The following is a 25,391-nucleotide window of genomic DNA, read 5'->3' as shown; positions in this document are numbered from 1 at the left end:
CTTTTTTCAATCATCAAAAATATACATTCTCTCCCTCTCACCCTAATCCCTTCAGTTGAGAATAAGGGAAAACCAAAATCCACTGCAAACACATAGGCAAGCAAAACAAATTGGACATTAGCCATGTCCAAAAAAAAAGTCTCATTCTACACTCTTGATTCCTTTGCCTATCAAGAGATGGATATATTTCATCATTATTCTCATCATGTTTAGTTACTATACTGATGAGAGTTTCTAATTCTTTCATAATTGTCTTTACCATACTGTTATCATTGTTTAAAATGTCCTGGTTCTATTCACTTCACTCTCAGTTCATATAAATCTTCTCAGGTTCTTCCTAAACTATTCCCTTTATCATTTCTTACACCAAAATGTATTTCAGAATATTTATATCTCATAATTTGCTCAGTCATTTCTCAATTTATTGATATCCTTTTAGATTCCCATTCTCTACCATCTCAAAAGATATATATATTTTTTAATCCTTAAGAATTTTTCCTCAGGGACAGTTAGGTGGTGCAGTGGATAGAGCACCAGCCCTGAATTCAGGAGGACCCGAGTTCAAATCTAGTCTCAGACACTTAACACTTCCTAGCTGTGTGACCCTGGGCAAGTCACTTAACCCAGCCTCAAAAAAAAAAAAAAAAATTTTTCCTCAGATTAATCACTTAATCTACTCTTTCTCTAAGTCCTTCTTTTCCCAATTTGTTGGCTCCACTGTAATCAGGGATTCTTATCCTTATTTTCTTCTGCAAGCTTCAGTTTGTAATAAAAACTATATCTGAACTCACACTTTGCTCTTGGGATCTGAATAACATTGCTGCTGCTTGTTTCTAAACTTGATCCTAAAGACCTGTGCCTATTCTTACCTTGGATGCCATCCTATACAAAAACACCTCCTCTGTCTGCTCCAAATCTGTGACATAGAACTGGGTAATGGGTGATAAAATTGCCTGTTGGCATTTTGCCTATTTATGTACTCTCAGCCAAATTTCTTCCAGGATAAACTGACACATTTAGAAAAAATGACTCATTGTAATTTTCTTTGGATTTCCCCATTGGGATTTAGTCTGGTATTTTTCTTACATCTGTCTGAAAGAGTTTGAGGGTGGTGAGGGGAATATCACTGTACTAATTCTTCATTCTCTGCTCATATGGAGGTAATAGCCATTGTGAAAATGCTGTTTGTTAGGGGCATTTAGTTATGGTAGGACTACATGGATCCTCCAGTATTATAACCAAAGAGTAATGGAGCAGTTCCAACTGGAAGGAGAAAGAGGCCAGAATTTTCAGGTTCTCTCTACTTTTTTCTAGCTACAAAGAAGAGAAGGGATATATTTTAAAGAGCTAAGTTCCTCAGAAAATTAGCAGTGATTTTAGTTTTGGTTTCTACTGGTGAGGATTTAGGCATTCTCAAGAAATCTTTTTAAAATTTAATTTTATCTTTTTAAATGCTCATTAAAAATATTCTCAGAGAACAGTAGTTTTCTTTAGATTAAAATTCTTAATTTATTACTTTAAACATTCTTTTCTTTTTAAATTTTGAGTTCCAAATTCTCTCCCACCCCACTCGCTGCGAGGCCAGTGCAATATGATACATGTGAAATCATGCAAAAGTACATTAGCATACTTTTTTAAAAAGCAAGAAAAATAAAGTGAGAAAATTATACTTCAATTTGCATTCAGAATTCATCAGTGTTCTCTCTGGAGATAGCATTTTTTTTTTATCATGAATCCTTTGGAATTTTCTTAGATCACATTGTTATAACATTTTTGTTGCTATGCACACTGGTTGCTCTCATTTTACTTTATATCAATTCATAGGTCCTGTCATTGGTTTTTTTTGTGTGTGTGTTTTTTTTTTTCTGAAATCCACTTGTCATTTCTTATAGTACTCCATCATAATCATATGCTACAACATGTTCAGCCATTCCCCAATTTATGAGCATCTTCTAGATTTCTAATTCTTTGCCACCACAAAAACAGCTTAGGCCCTTTTCCTTATCTTCTTTGGGATACAGACCTAATAATAGTATTGGTGAGTCAAAGGGAATGCATAGTTTTATAGTCCTTTGGACAGTTCCAAATTGTTTCCAGAATTGCTAGACCAGTTTACTACTCCACCAGTAGTTACCTATTTTCCCTCCATCTCCTCTAGCACTTGTCTTTTCTGAAAGTTACAAGATGGTAATTCATGGTTGAATTTGTATTTCTCTAACCAATAGTGATTTAGAGCATTTTTCATGTGAATATAGGTGGCTTTGATTTTTTTTTTTTATCAATTGGAGAATAGCTTTTTTATAAATTTGACTGTTTGATAATGTTTTATATATATATAATTGTGTATATATATATATATACACACACACACACATATGTATATATCTGAAATCAGGCTTTTATCAAAAAACTTTCTATAAAGTTTTTAATATTATTTTTTGTCTATGGTTATCTTTCAGCATAATGTAGTTTCCCTCATCTCTTTTAATGAGGTCTATTTTTAACTTTTGTTTTGTCTGAGATCATGACTACAGCCCTTTCCCCACTTTTTTTTTTTTTTTTAACATCAGTTGGAATACATATTCGATTCTGCACCAGACCTTTAACTGTTTTCAAGTGTGTTTTTTATAAATGACATATTGTTAGATTATGGTTTCTAACTCATTCCGCTATCTGCTATTTTATGGATTAATTCATCCCATTCACATTCACAGTTATGACTACTATTTCCCTCCAATCCATTTATTTGTTTTTTTTTTTAATCTTGTCTTTTTTATTTTGCTTCTAACTACTGCCTCCCTTAATTCACCCTCCTTTTGTATCACACTCCATTCTATTGTCCCCTTCCTTTCCCATTACCCTATAAGTTACAATTTCTATGTGCAACTCTGTATATGTGTCTTTCTTTGAACCAAATCTAATGAGAATAAAGTTCAAGCACTGCCCTCTCCCATTTTCTACTCCATTGTAAAAGCTTTTTCTTATGTGTCTCTTTTATGTAAGAATATTTTCCCTATTTTACTTTTTCCTTCTCTATTCTCGAAGTGCATCCTTCTTTCTCATAACTTCATTTTTGTTGTTGTTGATTATTCCAACATAATTGATTGTTCTCATAAATTCCTTTTAATTGCCTCAAAAATGAGAATGTTTTTAGGAGTTACAAGCATTAGCTTTCCATATAGAATTGTAAACAGTTTAATTGTATCGAGTTCTTTATGATTATTCTTTCATGTTTACTTTTTTATGCTTTTGTTGTGTTTTGTGCTTCAATGTTAAATTTTTTATTTAGTGCTTTTTCATCATAAATGCTTGAAATTCCTTTTTCATCAAATATCCACTTTTCCCTCCCTGAAGGATTTCACTCAGCTTTGGTTGTAATTTTTGGTTGCAATCCCAGCTATTGTATTTTTTAACTTAATATAATCAAAATGATCTATTTTGTGATCAATAATGATCTCCAGTTCTTCTTTGGTCACAAATTCCTTCCTCCTCCACAGATCTGAGAGGTAAACTAGTCTATGTTCTTCTAATTTGTTTATAATATCACTCTTTAAGTCTAGATTATGAACCCATTTCAACCTTATCTTGGTATTAGTGTTAGGTGTGGGTCAATACCTAGTTTCTGCCATGCTAGTTTCCAATTTTCCCAGCAGTTTTTGACAAAAAGTGAGTTCTTATCCCAAAAGCTAGGGTCTTTGAGTTTGTCAAATACTAGATTGCTATAGTTACTGACAATTTTGTCCTGTGAACCTAACTTATTCCACTGATTTACTGTTGTATTTCTTAGCCATTACCAAATGGTTTTGATGACCTCTGCTTTATAATATGGTTTTAGATCTGGTGCAGCTAGTCCACCTTCATTTGCAATTTTTTTTCATTAATTCCTTTGAAATTCTTGACCTTTTGTTGTTCCAGATGAATTTTGTTGTTATTTTTTCTAGGTCAGTATATCTAGGCTCTTTCAAACTATCCTAGTAACAACATCCTTAAGAGTTATAGATAATATCTTCTTCTCACATAATAAGTAAATAGGCTTTTTTTGTGTGTGCTGCTCTTTTCAAAGCTGGTTTTGGGAGTCTGCAAGTTTTTAGTGCTTCCTATACTAGAAGAAGTATAGTCATTGCTTTCCTAGCCTTTGTTTTGGTCTTTATCCAGGAAGGGCCCTTACTCCCCTGCAGCTGCAAGTGCTAAGAGTTTCGCTTTGCTTTTGTACTGTGATCAGGGCCTTTGATCCCTTGTGACTGAACACCAGCACTCCTCACCATCATGGAACCATGACCCAGCAATGTGTATGGGCAATAGAGTTGCTAATCAGCATCACTTGTTTTTGTACAGCGAGCTCCTAAAGCTGCTCTTGCTGTTGCCAGCTGCTGCCAAATGTGTGGGCTCCAGACAAGGGTCCATACTGGTGCCACAGATTTCTCCTGCTAACCATTCTCAGGCTGGAAAAAATTTACTTCAACCATTTGTTGGCTCTGCTGCTCCAAAATTTGATTTGAAGAATTATTTTAAAGTTGTTTGGAGGGAATGTTGGGAGAGTTCAGCAGAGTGGCTACTCCTAATCCATCTTGAAGTTTTTAAATTTTAATTAACATTGTACCTACTAACTTCTAAGCTGAATAATAGTTTTGAAAATCACTAGAGAGTCTCCTTTTCTAGGAATAAATCTCTTTTGAGTCATGAGCCTTGCATAATCAATAATAAAAGGAAACTATCTTCCTGAACTCAGTCATGACTTGTGTTAAAGTCCATTGTAATTCAGTCTAGATCTAAAGGAGAGGTAAGACTTTAAATTTCTTATTCCAAAGAGCCAAAATGATATTTGTTGTTTGCTGATAATAAAAAGGATCATAATCAATGAGATATGATGCCCACGAAAAGAACAAAGAAGAAAAAAAAATGTCTTCAGTTGACAGCATACAAATATTTCAAGAAAGATAATGAACAGGGTAAACTAGAGATCCTAGTAAAAGGAGAAAAACCAAATTTCATGTTTCATTAAGATTTAATGGGATAAGACTCATGTCTGGAACAGGACAATAAAAGGGTCTACCTTTTTCAAAAAGAGTACAACAAAATGGTCATTGGGATAATACTATTTATTAAAAAATAGTGACGTGAAGGAATGCAAAAACCAAGATAATGGATAACAAGGTAAAGATCAACATAGGGAGAAAGAGAAACAAAAGCATTGTTGTGGCTGGGGTGGTATACTGGATAGAAGAAGGAAATAAACAAAGTATGAGAGAAACAGATCACAAACCTGGCCCGTTATAACAGCACTAAGAGAAACTGAATTATCTGGACAGTTTTTTCCTGAAAAAATTATCCATTTACCTAAATGGTAATTTTTTTTCTATATTGAGTTAAAGACAATAGTTTTAATCCTGCCTCTCATAGTTATTAGTCATGTAACATTTAGCAAGTCACATAACATCTAAGCCTCAGTTTCCTCATCTGTAAAACTATACAACTTCTATTACCTATCAAAGGATTATTGTGGGGAAAGTACTCTATAAACTCCTAACACTTTATAAATGTACCGTATTATAACACTGAATCTTTTACATTTTTCAGTAATTTTTTATCCTGTCATGTGTACTTATGAGTGTATGTAAATGCGTGTGTGTACAAACATATATATTATATATGCATATATATTATATATGCTTTTATGTGTGATATTCCCAGTTCAGTGGAGAAACGACACAAAGATAAGAAAAGGAGAATAGAGTAGAGGAGAAAAAAGAAATGAATAAGAGGGGCAGCTAATAAGAGCAGTAGCCCTGAAGTCAGGAGGACCTGAGTTCAAATTTGGCCTCAGACACTTAACACTTCCTAGCTATGTGACCCTGGGCAAGTCACTTAACCCCAATTGCCTAAGCAAAAAAATGAATAAGAGAAGTGACAAAATAATAGCTAATGTCTGCATTTTAATATATAAAGTGCTTCATTTCCATGCCTTTTTTTTTCAACTGTTCCATTTTACAGGTGAGAAAACTGAAGTTATTTGCTAAAGCCTACAAAGGTAACAAGTAGTGTTTGCCTATTTCCAAGGTGCAAATTCTCACTTAGAAAACTTATAAATAATGGCCATTTTCTTCTGCTTTTTTTTGATTCACTCCTTGGACATAGATCAATGAACAATGATCTGGCAAGATGAGTTGGTAGATACTAATTTACTAATTCAAGAGATTTTGAACTGGATGTTGGCTGTCCAATGAGAGTGATTTTTTTTTTTTTACCATGGCACTGATTCTTATAAGATAAAAATGTACCATTTCCAGGAAAATTTTATTAAAAACCTGTTTGGCTAAGAGAGCTGGACTTTGCTATGAGAGTAAAAATCTGAGGACAACATAATGAAATTGAAGTTTTTTTCTTTTTTTCATAGTCCCACAAAATTCTTTTTACCTCATGGGAGAACATAATGAATGTGATGGATTACTGTTTTGTATTTTTCTGTGTAATTCTACTATTGAGCTATTTGTATCTTATATTTGTAGCATTTTCTATGGTGAAGAAACATTAAACCTAAAATCCATATTGTATATCATACACCTTTTCTGGAAGGAAATCAATGTTCCTTTTTGAGGTGATGACCCTCAGAATGAACTTTGACTTTATTAGTCCAAAATTATTCCCTTATGGATGCTACAAACACAAAGACAAAATGTACTTCAGTATTCTTGGGCCTTGCCATCAACCCTATCATTGTAGCTTTAGGATTTCCAGCCTTTCTATCCACTGTGTAGCTCAACTTATTTTTATGCGTTATCTCCTCCAAATATAATGTGAGCTTTGAGAGCAGGGGCTGCCTCAATTTTTCTTATTTATACCTCTAATGTATAGGACTATGCTTTAGCACATAGAAAAAAGTTTAATAAATGCTTCTTCATTCAATGGCTCTTTTCTCCAAAAAGGTTGCATTCTGAGGAACTAAGCATAAAAACAAATAGTATATATTTCATAACCTTAAGAAGGGAGTAAAAGAAGATTAACAACCAAGGGTTTAAGAAGGACTTCTCTCAGAATAGGGGTTTCTTATAGAATAGATCTCTTAGGCTGAATGATAAAGCTTATGAACTCCTCAGACTAATGTTTATAAAAGTATCAAATAAAATAGGATATCAACAGAAACTAATTATATTGAAATAGTCATTTTTTAAAAGTTAATGAATCAGATTTTAAAAACCACCACTGTCATAAAAGGTGGCATATGGACTGACCTAGTTGTAGATGAGAAAGCAATACGTTAGAGGTATGAAAGGGATTATCTGGGCAAGGGAAGAAAAGGGAGATAGAATACAGAGTTCAAGGAGGAAAAGGTAGACCGACATGGCTGGACAATGGAGTACATAAAAAGGCAGATTGGGAAGAATTTAAAAGACAAACTGGGGAGATTGTATTTTTTCTGTGGGGCAATTGCCATCATCTAGTAGTAACAGGGAAGCAAGACATCAATCACCCTCATTTAGATGTTTATCACCACTCCCCTAATATTATAATAGCTTCCCAACTGATTTTCACAAAGCTGCCAAATTAATCTTCCTAAGGCTGATATTTTACTCCCCTGTTCAGAAATCTTCAATGGTTACCTGTTATCTCTGGTTACCATCTATTTTTACAGTTTAATTAAAAAGAAAACAAAACCTTGCCCTTACCTGCCTTTACTTAATAGCCAAATGGAACTACTAGTTGTACATTTACCTAGAAATGTTGTTTCTAAGCATTTTCATGCATCTTCTGTCCCCTAGGTCTTTCAGAACATGTTCAGCTGTTCAGCTCAAGTGTTCCCTGTCTCCTGTGAAATTTTCTCTGATTTCCCCAAAAATGTATGCTTTCTTAAAAATTCCTTAGGTACTTTCCTTTGCCCTATTGTGTATGTGTATGTATTTTATGTGTGTGTATAATACATACATATACACACATATACATATATATATATATGTATACACACACATATATATATCTTACTTCCTAGTTTCTAATATGCTCTATCCCAATTTTCACTATAGAACAGAAACTCCCTGAACCATGGACTAATTTTGTTTTTCTGTCTCTGAGGTCTCTGAATGCCATATACAAAACAGAAGTTTAACAAAAAGTTCGAATTGAATACCTTTTCACCTTGGACAATAATTTAACTTGGGCTTCAATTTCCTTATGTGTTCATTTAAAAGAGGGAGTTGGACAAAATAAACTCAAGTCATTTTCTGATTTTAAATTCTATGATTTTATGTTCAGTTTGCAAGTTCTAGAGAAGAAGAAATCCTAATATACTTAACTGCTGCTTTTACATTACTTTATAAAAGTACTGCTCTTCTAAAGGCACCTAAGTAAACTGGGTATAAAATGCATTTTAAGAAGATATTTACTTGGTAATTGCCTAAAATGGTCAAGAAATTAAATTTTAGTAGAAATACTTCAGTAGGGCAATAATAAAAAAGAAATTAGGAGCCCTTGAATATTTCATATCTTTTTGATATGAAACTAAGGTGAAAATTTAATATAACAAGTTCTATGTCTAGGATATAAATGTGAGTAACACACTTAATCCTCCACATTTATTTTATTTTAAAGAAATGTGTCCTAACCAGAAATTTTATTATAAAAAGAAACTATCCTATTAGTTTGCCATAAGGTCATTGCTTTTGACTAATAAAACATACCTATTTGCCATCTCCAAGGGAATATCTTGGCACTCACCTCATTTAAGCATTAAAATGTGTCTTCCCTAAATTATTGGTAGCATTCCTGAACTTGTCAACTTAAGAGAATACAAAATATATTCTTGGTCTCCATGTGAAGTGTATATTATAAAGAAAATGGGTTCAAAATAGGAAAATGTATTTCTTCACGTATGTGGCAGTTCTTGCAAAGAATTCTTTAGTGCTTGATAACTAGGTATATTTTGTTGTTTCTTCTGTAAGGTAATGAGGGAAAAAGAGAGGTCTTGTTGCTATTTCTTAAAACTGTATTAGTCAAATTAATCATAAAAAGATTACTGTGTTTTTTCCCTTATGTATTTTATAAGCAAAAATCATTTTGTAAACAGTGAAGTCTCAGCATTGTATGACATTTCTAGTGTAGAGAATACCCTATTTTAAAGGAACATTATCACTATAATAAAAAGTAACAATTTATATAGAGAAACTTAGAGTAAAGAATTAAGAGACAGAATATTTTCAGTTATACTTATATAAATAGACCTGAGAGAAAAAACAATGTAAATAAGAAAAGCATATGTGTGTACATATGTATGTATCTATATGTCTTCACAAGAATGAGAATTTTAGAGATTCCAGAAAAAATAAATTTCTCAAGACTTTTTGCTACAAGGTCAAGAAGTAGTCCTGGGTCATTTTGGTGAGGGCAGGAGAACAACTTAAACATACTAAAGCAAAATGGAAAGTCCCAAATTTCCAGTTTCTGGTCATCTAAACTAACAAACATACATTAAAATGAAATAGAAAAGACAGGGAACTTAAAAACACACAAAATATCTGTCTCAGTTTTTTAATGTCCTATTGTGACATAGATTAGTGATTTAGTATGTTAATTGCTTTTATCTTTAATTTACAATTCACAGACTTAAGCTTTTTAGATATATATCAATTACAGAAATGAAACCACAAACACTAAATTTATAACAAATAATTGAGTTGATGGTATTTAGCTAGAGTCCCTTTTACTGGAAAGACTGGGACTGGTAGCAAACTGAGCTTGGAGTACTGATTTGAAGAGTGTGTATATATGTGTATGTGTATACTAAATCCCACTTCAATATGATGGTGGTGTGGTGGTGGAGGGGCACCCATGGAGGGGTATGCCTGCCTAGGTCAGAAATAAAGCAAGCCAAAGTTCCTATTATATCAAACAGGTCTCTTGAGTGGCCTATCTATTTTCAATATGAATAAAATAGAATCTTTTTTTTTTTTGGAGGAAATTGGGGTTAAATGACTTGCTCAGAGTCATACAGATAGAAGTATTAAACGTTTGAGGCCAGATTTAACTCAAGTACTCCTGACTCCAGGGCCAGTACTCTATCCACTATGCCATCTAGCTGCTCTGAGAGTCAGTGTTAAAGACAAATAATGAATTGCTTGATTAAATACTAAAATGGTATATAAATTATTCAATTATATATGTAACAACTTATAATGCCAAACTTAAAACAACCAACAATTTTAATAGCTTTTTATTTTGAAAACATATACAAAGATAGCTTTCAACAATCACCTTTGCAAAACCTTATGTACCAAATTTTTCTTCCTCCCATTCCCTCCAGACAGCAAGTAATCCAATATATGTTAAAAATGTTAAATTTTTCTATATATACATTTCTACATTTATCATAGAGCACAAGAAAAATCGGATCAAAAGGAAAAAATGAGAAAGAAAAAAAAAAGCAAGCAAACAACAAAGAAGGTGCAAATACTGTTATAATCCACCTTAAGTTCCTAGAGTTCTCTCTCTGTATGCAGAAGGCTTTCTCCAACACAAATCTATTGGAATTGGTCTGAATCACCTCATAAACAACCAACTAATAATTAATCACTCATTACTTCTATTTTTTTATAATTTCCTTCCAGATTCACAATTTAGCAATCCCCTCCTCAAAATGCCATCAGTTTTTAAGTCTTATACATTCTGCCTCAACAACAATCTCTCATGTCCATCATCTTTTTCTTCATTCACAACCAACACTCTTACTTTGGGTCCTGATCACCTCTTATCCTGAATGATTACAACTGTTTCCTAAGTACTTCTGGAGTTTTACTTCCCTCTCTATTCTAGCCTCTACATACTTGCCAAAATAACTTGTACAGATATGACCTCTCCTCCCCTTAAAAGTCTTTAGTAGCTTCATATTTACTGTGGTGTAAGATAATATTAAAAGCCCCATGCAATCTGGTTCCAGCCTACTTTTATAGATATGAAATATCCTCCTCATATACAGACTGTATTTTAGCCATACTAATCAACTTGTTCTTTTCCCTCAAGTGCTTACCTCTCTGTGCCTTTACACAGGTTGCTTCCCAGACCTGGAATATAGACCCCCTTCACCTCCTCTATTTAGTATCCCTGGCTTTCATCAATGTTCAACTCAAATGACCCTTTTAATATAACATTTAGTTCAATCTCATTCAGCTGTCAGAGTTGTCTTCCTTTTGAAATTACTTTTTATCTGTATACATGTTACATATGAACACTATGGCATAGGATTAGTGGATTAGCAGATTGGCTTCTAGGATTCCTGTCCTGCCTCTCACACAACATATACTAGCTATTTGATCTTGGGCAACTCACTTAATCTTTTGGTGCTACAGATAAACCTCTATGAACACAACATTCATATATATATATATATATATATATATATATATATATATATATATATATATATATATATATATATATATATATACACACACATATATATATACATATATATGTTGCTATTCTTCATTAGTGGAAGGAGTTTGCAAACTGAAGATTCCTATATGGATGAAATCACAGATTAAAAAACAAATCATGTTGTTTCTCTGGTTAAATCTCTTATAACTTTCCTAGTAGAATATAAGCTTCTTGAGGGAAGGGATTATTTTAGTTTTTTTCTTTTATATTCCCAGTATTTCACAGAGTGCCTGGTACACAATACTTATTGACTGATGCAAAAATTTAAATACTTGTTGAATATTTTTTTTCATTAACTTTAGCTCCTCAATGGAAAACATATCGACTATTTTAATTGTATTAACTCTACAGCTTTCAGTTTTAACCTGCTAGTGACCTAGATTGCAAAATAAGGGAGTGAACAAGTAATAATCATTTTGATCAACAGATATGTAATTATTAATATTTCACGTTTGTAACAAAGATTCATAATATAATCATCATGTTTGGTAATAAACCAAGTTCCCTACAGGAAACATTGTATCACCAACATTATGCCAAAATTTTCATGTTTAAGTTGTCTTTAGAATTTATATATGAAAATTAGAAGTGCCTCCACCTAAATACATGTTATCTAAATACAAGAAATATTCAGAATCTTAAAGTTGTTCATTTGGAAAGTTCAATATAGAATAGTTAAAATGCATATCTGAGCTTTGCTACATTTAACTTCTAAATCAAATAAAACCAGTTTCAACTGAACTCATGATTAAAAATAAGAACCAGTGAATTTTAAGAATATTGGTAAGTAGTTCTAATATCTGCCAACTGTTAAGGGATGGCAGCATAGTCTAGAATAGAGGTAAAACGTACTGACTTCAAGTCAGAAACCCTGTGTTCTAGCTCTGGCTCCATTATTAACTAGATGAAAGTTACTTTCCCTTTTCATTAAGGCAAAGTGTGGGTTTGGGACTAGATCTTGTCTAAGGTCTCTTCTTGATCTAAGTCCCATGGACTCTATGATTCTACTTCTTGTAGACCTCAGTATACCACTCCCAACAAAGTGTTAAGGTCTTAGAAAAATCAACACCTAATGCTGGGATGAGATCCTATGAACAACATATGATAAAAAAATGATCTGTGATGTAAAAATTCTTCAATCTCAAATTGTCCAAATAGTTTGCTAAAACTATTATGCTCTATTATAAGTTTCATAACAATCAGTTAAAAAATTAAAAAGTCAGCCAATCAGAGTATTTTAACTATAGGCCAATAAAAATGGGATTCTTTTACCTAAATTCAGAGTAAAATGACTCATTCTGATGTCACTAAAAACTTTATGTTCATAAATTTTATGTTCCTTCACATACATAAATATTCTCTTCCAATCTAGAATGTAAGCTCCTTGAAGGAATGAACTAGGTGATGCACATTCTTCCTTTATTGTTTGCAACACAGGATTGAGCACATGGTGGTACACAGTTTGATTATATTTTAGACAATCAAAATAAAATCCATATAATTTTTGAACACGTGAAGATAAATCCTTGAAATTTAACCAAATCAGGAAGAGGCTCTGTTGCTGCTTCCCCCCCTTTTCTCCAAGATCAAGAAGGAAAATTATTTTGCTTTGCTTTCCAACACTGGTATGAAAGTAAAGGCTGCTTTCATTAGAAAAAGAAAAAGTACTGTGTGCTCCTAGGATCAGAGGTTTTCGTCACTTAACTATGGGCACAATTAACACCACAGAGATTCTACAGCTGGCTCTGCCCAAACTTGTCCATGAGAAGGAAGATCACCAAGCAGATGTAATTCCAGTTTAGACTATAAAGAACCACCAATCTCCATATTTTGGTGGACTTCACTTACTTTCTAACTCAGATACCCAAAACTTCTGGCAGCTCCACCCCAGATGCTCTTTGTCTCAGATGCTGTTCTTTCTCTCTCCATTAAGTAGCCTTCTTATCATAGGACCAAGGAGAATGTGGGCCCACTAACTGATACTTTCTCTCAGAGCATTAACTAGATAAATTAAAATGAGGTGTATTTGTGAGTAGTACAACAGTGATTGTAGTCTGGTGAATAAGTTCTTCGTACATTTCCTTATCTTCTTCTAAGACTGGTTTGTTACCATATATGTATCAGCAGTTTTCCTTTGCCTGGCTCACTGTTTGATTTCTGCCCCCAATCTAATCAGTTGTCTTTTATACTTCTATAATATCTCTGGAATCTGTTCCTGTCTTTTCATCTCATTTGGCCGAATTCTATTTCAGAGACTCATTTTCATTTTCCTGGTTTAATGTAATAGCCTCCTATTTTATGTTTTATGTCTTTGTCTTTTTCTGTCCACTCCTCACAAAGCTTCCCAAATCTAACTATGTTGTTACTATCCTGACTGAAAATCTTTGGTGATTCTTTTGCTTCTAGGACAAAATACACATTTCTTGGACTGATTCATTTTTATATGCCTCCAAACTACCTTTCCAGACATTTTCCCCAAGCCAATAGCATTTTATTTTAAAAACCTTTTTTAATATTTTATTTTTCTAATTACGTGAATAAACAATTTCAACATTTTAAAAAAAATTTCAGTTTTAATTTTTCTCTCTTATAACTTCACTCCTATTGAGAAGGCAAAGAATTAGACACAGGTTATATACATGTAGTCATGCAAAACATTTCCATGTAAGTTATTCTGTGAAAGGAAACACAAAAAAGTCCAAGAAAAAGTAAAGAAAAAGTATATTTGGTTTGCATTCAGGCTCTACTAGTTCTCTCTCTGGAAATGGATAGCACTTTTATCTTAAGTACTACAGAATTGTCTAGACATACTTCTTATGAATCCTCTTTTTCTATTTTATGTTTAAACCAAACTGGACTACCATTAGGAAGACATTACATTGCCAGCTTCAAAGAATTGTTGCTCATGAATGTAATAAGTTCCTTCTTTGATTATGAATTTTTCTTCAAGGATCCACAAAGGTGCTGGTACTTGTGAGAAATCTCACCTAATTCTTTCAGTTTTTTTGTGCTCTCTCTTTCCTTAACATACTTTGCATTGACTTAGTTGTGTACATACAGCATCCCTGCACTAAATTCCTTGAGATCAGTGACTTTTTGTTTTTGTTTTTGTATCCCAACCACTTGGCACATAGTAGGTTTTTTAATAATTGTCAAACAGAACAAAAATTTAGCTTTGTGAAAATAAAATCTACAACAGTGGGACATTTACAGTGTCCCAAACTTTCTTTTATTTTAATATTTAGGAGGTTCTACTGAAAGCTATTCTTATCACTTTTTCTTGATATGTAAATTGCCCACTTCCTTTTCTAGTTATACACCTTCTTAAAGATATCTTTCCACTACTACACCTGAGCATATTGCCTAACAAGGCTGATAAGCCTGAGTATGTAGCCCGGGCCTTCTGGTGAACAATGTATTCTATCCAATCCCTTACTAAAGGACATGTATAGTAGAAAAGGTCTCATTTGGTGGTACAGAACTCATTTGGAACCCAAATTAGTTGTGTACTTCTAGCAAGAGAAGGAGGGGAAGAGAACATTTTTTGTCCTCTTTCAGCTACAGCAGCCAAGATGGCTCACAGTGAGAATACTGCAAAGATAATCAACATATGCTTGCCTATGTAAGCCTGAGATGGATTTCATGTTCCTTATTGCATCTTCTACTTTGCCTTAATTACTCTGCCTGACCTGATCCTGAGATGTCACTGAGCAGTGATCTTGAGAGTTGGACATTTTTAACCTTGGTGTTATTTGTTTAGTATCCTCTGGCCTGAACCTGGCCTGCATGCAGAGTTGATGCCATTAACTGAATGACTCCCTACTTGTGTCAAATGTAATAATTCAAGGATCCTATCTGAGATTTAAGAGTTAATTTCCATCAAAGCCATTACTGGGCAGGGGTCTTTTATTAGAAATAGGACTTTGGACTTATATGACATGAAGCCCACCTAAAATGAACAAAAAAGCATTTAGTACTTTCTATGCACAAAGCACTGGCAGAGAAAGGATAGGTAGAGAAAAGATAGTACTTGTTCCAAAAGAGCTTACATTCTTATACAGAGGCACAACACATACAGGGGGTAGGGGCGTTAGCTGCAAATCATACGGAAAAGCCCTGTGGTCCTTAGAGTACCATGACAAAGCAAAAGATAATGCATCATCTTTATGATAATTTCCATTGATGGAATCAAATCGGGACTCGACTACAAGCAGGACCTGTCATATGGAGGACACTGCAATTCCTGTAACTCAGACTGTCCATCTTGAGCTGATTCCACTGGTCTCTGAGAGGAGATGGCAGTCAAAGTGGTTTGATTAGCATGGCATGTACCACCCTCTCTCTTTCTCTTGATGATTCAGTTAGAATGACTTGCTTGTTCTTATCCGTGTTAGTTCATGAGGAGGTGATTGTAGTGACTATGGGAATGATGAGCCCCCTTTGCAAAGGTTTTGCTCCCTTGGATGATAAAGCAACTAGGCTGGAATTAGGGCTGGTGGTTTTGCAGATGTGTTACTGCTAGACTCCTGGCCTTAAATGACCAATACTAGCTTTTAGTTGACAGTTGGAGTCAATTAGGGATCAGAATTTCTTCTCACTCTTTTAGCACATATCTTTAGGCTGAATGTTAGTTTAGACTTATTTTACTGTTCCTAAATAGTGTAATTATGCATCATTTTCTCAAGATATTAACATATCAGCAATATTATAGGTAACAATTTAATTTCTATTAGGACTTTCTCCCTATTGTTACCTACAAGATGAAAGTTTAGTAAGTACAATTACTTAAAAGTAGCTTTCAAATAATTTTTACATGTTGATCAAAATAAGGAACAATGGCTTTTGTCACAATTAATTAAAAGCTATGATTTTTTTCTCCACATTTATTATAATTAATTTTGATTTTTGAGGACTTAGCTCTTTACTATTAATTTTGTTGCATTCATAGAATTTCCTGTTAACTACTGCACTAATTAGAAAGCAAAAAATAACAATGCATTTTTAAAAATCTCCATTTTTTTAATAATAAGAAAAATTACATTTTGGGGGGGTCCTTTTCCCTCAAATATTAGTCTCTCCATAGATCATAAGGGCTGTCACCATTTATTTGAGCAGTGTCAAATTTACTTGTGAGCTCAACCTTTTAGGTTGTACAACTAATACAAATAATTTTTCTTTTCTATTTAAAAAAAAAAAAAAAGGATTGTTAATAGAAGGTACACTATGCAACAAAAGGACCTCCAGTCCCATTTTTAAATAATCAATAAACTAACCTAAACTACATCAGGGAAGAAAGGAATCTTTTCTTTAAAGTTTTGATGATAAAAATTTCTACAGGTAGAGAAAAACCGTCTACAAGATATTTTCTCTTTTACTTGAATGTCATTTATTTGAGTAACAGCGTCTGATTAAAATCCCACTAACTCAGAAGAATCAAGATGATATATTCAAAATAGTACCACTCTTTTAGTTTGAAAAATCTATATTTTCTGAACCCAGCAAAGAAAAATAATATCTAAATGAATATTAATAAATTAGGCCTTTTTCTTTAACAAAAAATGACAAGATTCATTTTTAGCATCATGAAAACATCTTTTTATAGAAATAGATAACTACAGGTATGGAATACTACATAATGTCAGATTTTTTTGATATGTTAAGTTCTGATGAACTGTTTCTTTTTTCTCTCTTATTCTTTGTTATAAAATATCTTTCTGGAAGTGTTCATGGGGATTCAATAAAAAAGTATAAAAAATGTAATAAAATTTATTTTAAGAAAAAAAATGATTACTATAAGCCTTTAAACCTTTTCTTTAATAAGGAAGCAGAATTTACTAGAAATATGGTCTATTTTAAAAGAAGCTGAATTTTAAAATTGGTCTTTTGGTTTTACAAAATCATTTAAAATAGCAATTTTTAGTTAAAATAGACAGTACAAAGATAGAATCTAAGTGTAACAACCCACATTTATATAGAATTTTAATGCTTACAAAGTAGTATATTAAAGTCAAAAATCCAGGTAAGTTAAATAACTTGAATGGACACATACCTAAGAAGTGACTGAGCCAGGATCAGCTCCCCCGATTCTAAATCCAGAACTCTACTTGGCTCTACATTATACTGCCTTTAAATCAGGTGAACAATGGCTACTAAAAAGCCAGTAAAGGAGACAAAGTTCCTCCCCACCAAAAGAAATTATAATACCAGCTTATCTTTTGTGTGGTTTCTCTCCCATATGACTCTAATTCACAGAACGACTCTAAATACTATGTTTTAAATGAGCTTAGCTCCCTGAAATCTTAAATTTATTATTAAAGGACATAATTGTCTCCTTTCATTTTGCCGGGGGAGAAGATGAATTGAATAGTAGGAAACTGTACTTGTGAGGGCTTTTGAACCAAGAGCAAAGGAAATGGAATACTGTTTAGTTCACTTAGAATCTCAAAGATCCCACTGAAGTTTAATAAAAGGGTGGGTTTGTTTCATATTCTAAATCAAAATATCCCTTTTTCTGGATTCAATTTTATAACTCCCCAAAGCACCTGAATTTCAGTAGTATGTCATATTATAAAAGTAATATGCAATGAAGAGCATTTTAATCAAAAATTATCTTTTCTATGTCAAATAGTTAAAATTAAAAAAAAAAAATCATGGTGGTGAATCACTACCTGTAACAATAACAATAAAAACCATTTCTTGATAGCTACCTTTTTCCTGCTTAGCCTCTGTGAACTTAAGTGTTCTGCTCCTACGTTACCATAACATCCTTCACTGGGCCTATGCTCAAAGCTGTTTCACAGAAACCTGCCAAGGTTATACTATGATAATAGTCTTTGAGAAACTATGCTCACAACCACATAGGATGAAGAATTGTAATAGTTCGTGAAGGACTTTATAAAGGATCAGGTTTAGAGAAATTATTGTTTTTGTGCTCATGATTACAAATAAGGGTATGTGTGAGAGACAGAGAAATATACACACACACACACACACACAGGGGGGAGCAGGGAGGGAGATAAATAAGGGGAAGGAAAGGGAGAAAGAGAGAGAGACATCCTTGCCTTTTTGCCTTAATAGCACTACCCGAGGCGGTTTTATGTACAATGGCAGACAACTGAGGAAGAGCATGTTGTCCCAATCTTCTCTATAGGGCTGTAGTTTACCAATAAAACTCCTAATCTTTAGTGAGGTCATAGCCACATTACCCTGTATATACCTGAAAGTTCAGGTTCCCTAAATTTGTGTGCTACATAATTAAATAAGGGTACATATTATAGTTGTTAAAAGACATTCAGTGACCAGCTTGAAGAAACTTTGGTTTCTACAGGCATGGATGTTTAACCACATAGCATTTTCCACACTATTATCATGGATATCTAATTTCCCTTTCCTAAGGAATTACTCGTTTGCCATTAAGGCTACATTGGAATTGGGAAGTAAGAAATAGGGAATTAAAAAAACCCACTTTGTCTAATTTCCAGGAGAACAAAGGATAAAGGTCTGAAAAAGAAAGAGCATTACTGCTTAGGGTGCTACTGAAACAAATTCCATTAGAGCTGGTGAGTTTTCCAGGGAACAGCATTCAGACATTAAGAATGGATTAACGTCCCTCATATCCCACCAACGAATGAACTAGAATTTATAGTGATCAAAAATATCCCTACGACATGGTAGACATTGCATTGTTTCCCCTCACTCACTTCCACTACGGGAACCCCGGAGATGCACGAGAAGGGTACCTCACAGGCTACACGGGGAGCTGCCCGGGGCGCTGACGACGGAGTTAAGATTGACCTCCGTTCCTTCTCCAGATGTTTTTCAGCAGTACTCTGAACTAAAAATAAGGTTATTTTGGTAGGGTATAGATACTCCGCCTGTGGCAGATAAGAGGGGCGTGGGTGTTGGGGGACGGAGTTGCTCTAAGTGTGTGTGCGGGGCGCTGCCTTCAAGGAGACTGCTGTCGACTATGGCTATACTATAGTTTTGGGCGCTAAATAGCGCTGACAGTGCAAAAGAAGCCTGGGAAAAGGCTGTGACTTTTTTCCCCCAGTATCTATAATAAGGGACTAACAGGCCGCCGGAGCTCAATAACCTTGATTGTCCTTTACGGCAAAAGCTGGACAACTTCTCTTCCGAAGCCCAGGGCCAGATCGTCCAGAATAGGAGGAGCAGCCAAGCAGACTCCACCCTCCACTCCCCGGCCCCGGGAACTCGCGCCCTCCCCTGGGGGAAGGGCCAGAGAAGGGCTCCGCCCCCTAGAAGCCTTCTACGCAGGCGCCAGCACGCCCCGTCCCCATACGCCGCGGCGTACCCAGTCCACCACGGCCCCTCCCACTCGTATTCTACACCAACCTCTCAGCCCCGGACCAAATCCCTTCTACGCTCCGGCGTGCTCCCAGAGGCTTATTTTGCTAAACCAATTTCAGTGGAGCCCGTCCCTCTCCCACCTCCCAGCTAACATGAAGCCTGCGCCGCCCCCCTACCTGTAAGCCGGGCGAGAGCTGTGGGCGGGGGCTGAGCGGGGAGAGGAAGGGAGGGACGGGCGGCGGAGGAGGGCAGCGCTGGTGATCCGTCCGGCCCACAACCCGAACTGAAAAGGACCGGCCATTGGCGACGGCTGATAGTTAGGGCTGGCTGGCGGCTAGTCGCGTGCTCCCTCATCCCGGCTTCCCCCCAAGCCCTCCCTTTCTTTTCCTTCACTCCCGTGGTCGGTTCCGGGACCCGAGCTCTAGCAAGGATGCCGCGCGCCACCTGCCTCGGCACCCCTAATAACCACAGCTCCGGAGGTCAGGTGGCTGTGCGCGGACCGCTCAGTCATTGGTTGGGACGGAAGCGAGGCGCTGCGAGATTGGCTGAGGGGTGGGGCCTCCGTCTGGGTCTGGGCGGAGCAAAACCAGGAGGCTGCGGTTCCGGAGGGAGGGGAGAGGGAGAGGAGGGGCCGAGGGGGCGGGGCTTGAGACCAGCGGTCCGCGCCTTTGTGCTCAGCGCGCGCTCAGCTCCGCCCGGGCTCCGGCTGCAGCACCGGCTGCATCAATAATTCAGATCGGCGGCAGCGGCGAGAGCGGGAGCTGGAGCCGGGCGAGAGCTGCCCAGGCGGCGGCGACGGCTATGCATCCAAGGACTGCCGCGCAGCCCCGACCGCTAGCAGGGCGCTCCTGAGGGCCCCCAGGGGCGGGGGTCGAGTTTGGGCAGGTTGCAGAAGGAGCGAGCGGCAGTTTGGAGAGCAGAGCCCGGGGAGGAGGGCTGCGAGCGCGAAGCTCCCAGCGAAGCGGAGTGAAGGGGAGGAGGACAAGCGGCCCCAGCGTGGGAGGGGGGCGGGGGGGCGCGCACAGACAGCCCCGGGGTGGGGGGGGTGGGGAGGGCTCTGGAGAGATGATGGGCGCCCTGGAGCTGCTGCTGCTCGGTGCAGCTTGGTTGGCTGGGCCGGCTCGTGGGCAGAATGAGACGGAGCCCATCGTGCTGGAGGGCAAGTGCCTGGTGGTTTGCGATTCCAACCCCACGTCCGACCCCACTGGCACGGCGCTGGGGATTTCCGTGCGCTCCGGCAGCGCCAAGGTGGCTTTCTCCGCCATCCGAAGCACTAACCACGAGCCGTCCGAAATGAGCAACCGAACGATGATCATATACTTTGACCAGGTGAGTGGCTCTGCCCTCGGGTAGCTCCGGGCTCGGGAACGCGGGGAGGAGGGAATCCTGCTGTGCAGTCCCGTCCAGGAGCTTTCTAGAGCCTGACGTGTCTCTCTTCCCATCCCCATCCCCGTCCTTATGTAGGTACTAGTGAACATCGGGAATAACTTCGATCCGGAGCGAAGCACCTTCATCTCCCCACGGAAAGGGATTTACAGTTTTAACTTCCACGTGGTGAAAGTCTACAACAGACAGACCATCCAGGTCAGCTCCCGGCCCCCCCGACCCTAGGCGAGCCTTGGGGATAAGTGCCCGGAGCTGTGAGGGAGGGAGGGAGCCTGGGTGGCGGGGCCCGGTGCTTTTCCATCTGGGAGAGACGTGTGGAAAGCCAGGAGTGCTCGGAGGCGCTTCAGCTTCAAGGTTAAGCTAGCTTCCAGCTTCCCTGCGCCTCCTGCCTCCGTGCCCTGTCTCAGAGACAGTTTTCTCCTCTAGCCTGCATCTTCAGGCTCAACAGTTCTCTCCCAGCCAGTGGCTTTACGCTTTGACTACTAGGGACTGACGGAGACTGAGGGTTGAACGCGAGTTCAGCACCACGGACAGGGTCCGGACCCGCCGCCGCTGAGTCGGGAACCTTAAATCCGGCTGCAGCCGGGCTGGGTGGCTCCCATCTTCGCCTGCTTCTCTCTAGTTCTTCCAGGCTAAAGAGGATCCTTGATCCTCACGGGGAAACGAATGAGGTGGAAACGCCAATCCTGGGGGAAAGGGATATCTACCTGCCTGTGGCAGATCAGAACCTAGGATGTGGTTAGCACCTGGGTGCCTAATTGCGAGGATTAAATTCTTGAAGTCAATTAGAGGAGCATAGTCCAAAAGAGATGTTTTTAAGCAGCCTGGAGCCGCTTTCCAGCGCAGGGATACCGGGAGTCCAAGCGTTCCAATGAGACAGGTTTGCTATATTGGAGATTGTAGTGTTAGGAAGATACGTTATGACCCGCCCTTTTGAAAGAAGCAGCCAGCACTAGGGACGGATGAACAGAGAGCTTTTTCAGAGATGCTGATACTAGGGATTATTTCGTCTGGACTGCTTTATTCCTGGGCCTTTTACCCTGGGATTCCTGAACCATTTTCTGTAACTGCCTTTTCAGATCTGTATGGTGCTAATAGAATCTTTCCTGTCCTAAGCACCATTTATTAAAAGATTCGGTAAATGTCCACATTTACTCCTTCCTTTAGCATACTTGGCTTCAGACACCCAGCAGACGCTCTTTATTCCGAGTTTCTAGCCGAAATCAAATTTCTGGATGCCTTCCCACATCTGCCCGCATCCCTCTATCCCTTTTGCCTTTTCTTCCTCCCTAAATTGTTGTGTTAAATTCCAGGGCGACCAGCCCTCCTTTCCTCTCTCCTCACCTAAGTGGATATTTTCCCTTGTTCCGTCTGGTAGCTTGGGCTATATGCTCTGTTTGCTCAGCTGACTCGAACATCTCTTTTTTTTTTTCTTGCCTCCAGGTAAGCCTGATGTTAAACGGATGGCCCGTGATCTCGGCTTTTGCAGGCGACCAGGATGTGACCCGAGAGGCAGCCAGCAACGGAGTCCTAATACAAATGGAGAAAGGGGACCGAGCGTACCTCAAATTGGAGCGAGGGAACTTGATGGGGGGTTGGAAATACTCTACATTCTCCGGATTTCTCGTATTCCCTCTCTAAGGAACTAACTCAACGCTGGAGTTAAGCAGTGGGAGTGAGAGAGGGAGAACAGAGAGAAAGGGGAGGGAAAAAGAAAGAGAGAGAAGGAGATGTAGAAAAAAAAGAAACCAACAAGTGAGGAGAATTTCCTTCGAAGTCTCAAGTTGTAGCCAGGTATAAAGAGCTCTGGACAGCAAACTTTTAAAGTTCACTTATAAAAGAGAAACTAAGCCCCACTTAGATCTGTGTACATCTGTTTTGAAGAGTACCATCCCTCTCCCCATTTTAGTAGTCGTAGTCAAGAAAGAAGCTGCCTTGTAACTGATTTTTTTTCAATCTCCAATTGCAACATGCTCTTACCTACTCCATTATCCTAATCTCAGATTTAGCTAAAAGAAAGGTTGTATTTCAACAGTGTAAGCTACAAATATCCTTCTCTACTTCTCGACCCCACTCAGTGTCCCTCTAATGTTGTTCTTGGCAACTTTTTTTTTTTTTTTTTTTCCTTTTGGTTGTTGATGGTGGTGGAGTTTTCGTTTTGAAATGCACTGATCATCTTAAACTCCACAGAAGAATACTGGATGGTTGTTTTTTATTTTTGTTTTTAAATACACAGATGCCATCGTGAAGGAGAAAAAGACTGCCTTTCTGTTGAATGACAGTAAAAAAAAAAAAAAAAAAAAAAAAAAAAAAACAACAACAAAGGGGAGGGGGGAGAATAATTTCTACGTGAAGAACTATTCCCAGTAAAAACTGGCAGAATAGAGCATCTTTGTATTTCTATGTAATATTCTAAGTGATTGTGAACTATTAAGGCTGCTCAATGTTTTGGTCCTTGGTTTGCTCTTGTCGAATGTGTCCCAACTAAATGCCAGGAAGTATTATTGACCTTTTACTCTCTTATAACTCTGTAATATATGTGTGAATATCGAGAATTTAATTTGGCTCTAATACAATAAAGTTTAAGTGGGACTTTTATTTTTCTGAAACAGAAAGAAACAGGGTTTTCAGAGCAACCCTCGAACCCTCCTAGGCTGGAGGCGGGGTCAGGAGGAGTAAGAAAGCGGTTCAGACGCTTAGCTATCTTTAGCGCGCTTAAGAGAAGACTGGGGCAGGAAGTGCTAGCCTGACTGAGCTGGCCTATTCAACCCGCCTAACATTTTAAGACGCCCTGCGTCTCTGCGCCTGCCTCGCTTTCTGCTTCCTCGCTGCTTTTACTCAAGATTTAAAAATTGGCCGATCCTTCTAGTGACAGAGACCGCCTAGACCAGTGGCTGAAGTGCAGTTTGAGAAGGGAGGCGCAGAACCAAAAAGGGAAGAGTAGTCCAAATACGAAACCACCCCGGGGCCTATGTTGTCGTCGTCCACCATCCTCTGGATTTTCCGGACCGGCTCCGTTGACATTTTATAGCATCTTCTCTGGAATGACCAACTTGTCCACTCCTCTCCCAGTCAGCTGTTTTGATTTGGTTTCCGGTCTTTAAGAGATGTAAAAATGCTTTAATTTTGCAGTACTCAGAGATGACTACTTTTATTAAAAAGGCCCATCCGCGATTCTGACTGTATCTGAATATAATGTCAAAGCAAAAGTCTAATAAACAACTTCATTTGAAGATTAAATGGAAGGCTGGCCGAGTCGGAGGCCTGTGTATGCGGGAGGCTCGGGAGGCTTTGAGAACAGGCTTTGGGTGGAACTGGGAAGAGGGTATGGGGCTCCACATAAATTCCAGGATTTCAGGAAATGAATAGTAAAATCATTCTGGGTTTGCGCATGATTTCCAGCCCCTCCAGGGTTAAGCGTCTTCTGGTTCTCTTCAGACCCGGGTTTCAGGAAACAATTTAATTAGCTCCTAGGGGGGAAATTAATAGTAGCATAATAAGCAACCCTTCCTTATTTATTCACGGGGCTTGTCTGTATAATAGTTTTCAAGGCAAGTGGGGACTAGGTTGAAGCCCAAACCCTGTCCCGAGTATTCCGACACCTAACTTCTTTTCTTTGTTGCTTGCCTTCTGAAAAACTTGATGTTCCTGAAAAGTCAATCTCTTCACCACTGCTTATCTACTCCCAAACTCTGTTTATAGTAACTGACTATAGTAACTGATCACCTATTAAGTCTTGGATATCTGGCCAAGTTTCTTGTTGCTCATAAATAGCATTACTTTCAACTAAAGATTACCGAAGACTGATGTCAGAGTTAAGAGTAGTTCGAGGAAAATTAAAAAGAAAGCTCTTCCGTCTTCCCTTCTCCAACATCCCCTCCTCCCCCCCTCCTTAGGTTTTATTCCTGCCTGTTAGTGGAGGAAACAAAACTCAGAAATCAACAGTGGCTACAAACTTATGGAGGGTAATGAGCTGAGCATCATTTGTCTTCACAGGAGGCTTTTCTTTCTGGTGGCAGAAGATGGTGTAGAGGTCGATTTCCCTTTTTGGTTTACTCAGGTGCTAGGTTTCCTGGCAGAAGCAACCCCAGGCTGAATGTAGGATCTCATTTTGGAATTTGATCGGGTGGGGAGTCTGGGCCCCAGGGGCAAAGCCATGGGGTCCCGTGAGTTCGAAATTCTTGGCGTTTCAAAAACGCCAGATTTTCAAAAAATCTGAGGATTCTTTGCTCATTATGTCGCATTTTTTTGTTTGTCTATTTATTTATTTTTGGCGT

At 37.8% G+C, this 25,391-nt stretch overlaps 1 protein-coding gene and 1 long non-coding RNA gene across 2 annotated transcripts in view; one reads left to right on the top strand and one right to left on the bottom strand.

Annotated features, from left to right (window-relative positions):
- The window catches only part of LOC141557542 (uncharacterized), a 45,067-nt gene extending 24,806 nt beyond the window's left edge, over nt 1-20,261 (bottom strand). Inside the window, exons 1-2 of the long non-coding RNA XR_012486823.1 lie at nt 19,905-20,261; nt 19,122-19,255 (exon numbers count right to left, since the gene is read on the bottom strand). This is a non-coding gene — a long non-coding RNA (uncharacterized LOC141557542). The remainder of the gene's footprint in view (nt 1-19,121; nt 19,256-19,904) is intronic.
- A 532-nt stretch (nt 20,262-20,793) lies between these two features.
- Nucleotides 20,794-24,288, top strand: CBLN1 (cerebellin 1 precursor). The gene is made up of 3 exons (XM_074293330.1): nt 20,794-21,057; nt 21,193-21,312; nt 22,558-24,288. Exons 1-3 carry the CDS (start codon nt 20,794-20,796, stop codon nt 22,753-22,755), a joined length of 582 nt encoding a protein of 193 aa, XP_074149431.1. The 3' UTR covers nt 22,756-24,288.
- Nucleotides 24,289-25,391: the final 1,103 nt, after the last annotated feature.

Source organism: Sminthopsis crassicaudata, chromosome 2, assembly GCF_048593235.1.
Source record: "Sminthopsis crassicaudata isolate SCR6 chromosome 2, ASM4859323v1, whole genome shotgun sequence".
NCBI lineage: Eukaryota > Metazoa > Chordata > Mammalia > Dasyuromorphia > Dasyuridae > Sminthopsis > Sminthopsis crassicaudata.
Note: the sequence above shows the minus strand (reverse complement) of the source record. Positions and strands in the feature narration are given on the sequence as shown.

Coding starts and splice junctions, on each gene's coding strand:
- CBLN1 (XM_074293330.1), top strand. CDS start 20,794: ATGATGGGCGCCCTGGAGCTGCTGCTGCTCGGTGCAGCTTGGTTGGCT. Junction 21,058..21,192: donor TGATCATATACTTTGACCAG/GTGAGTGGCTCT, acceptor GTCCTTATGTAG/GTACTAGTGAACATCGGGAA. Junction 21,313..22,557: donor ACAACAGACAGACCATCCAG/GTCAGCTCCCGG, acceptor TCTTGCCTCCAG/GTAAGCCTGATGTTAAACGG.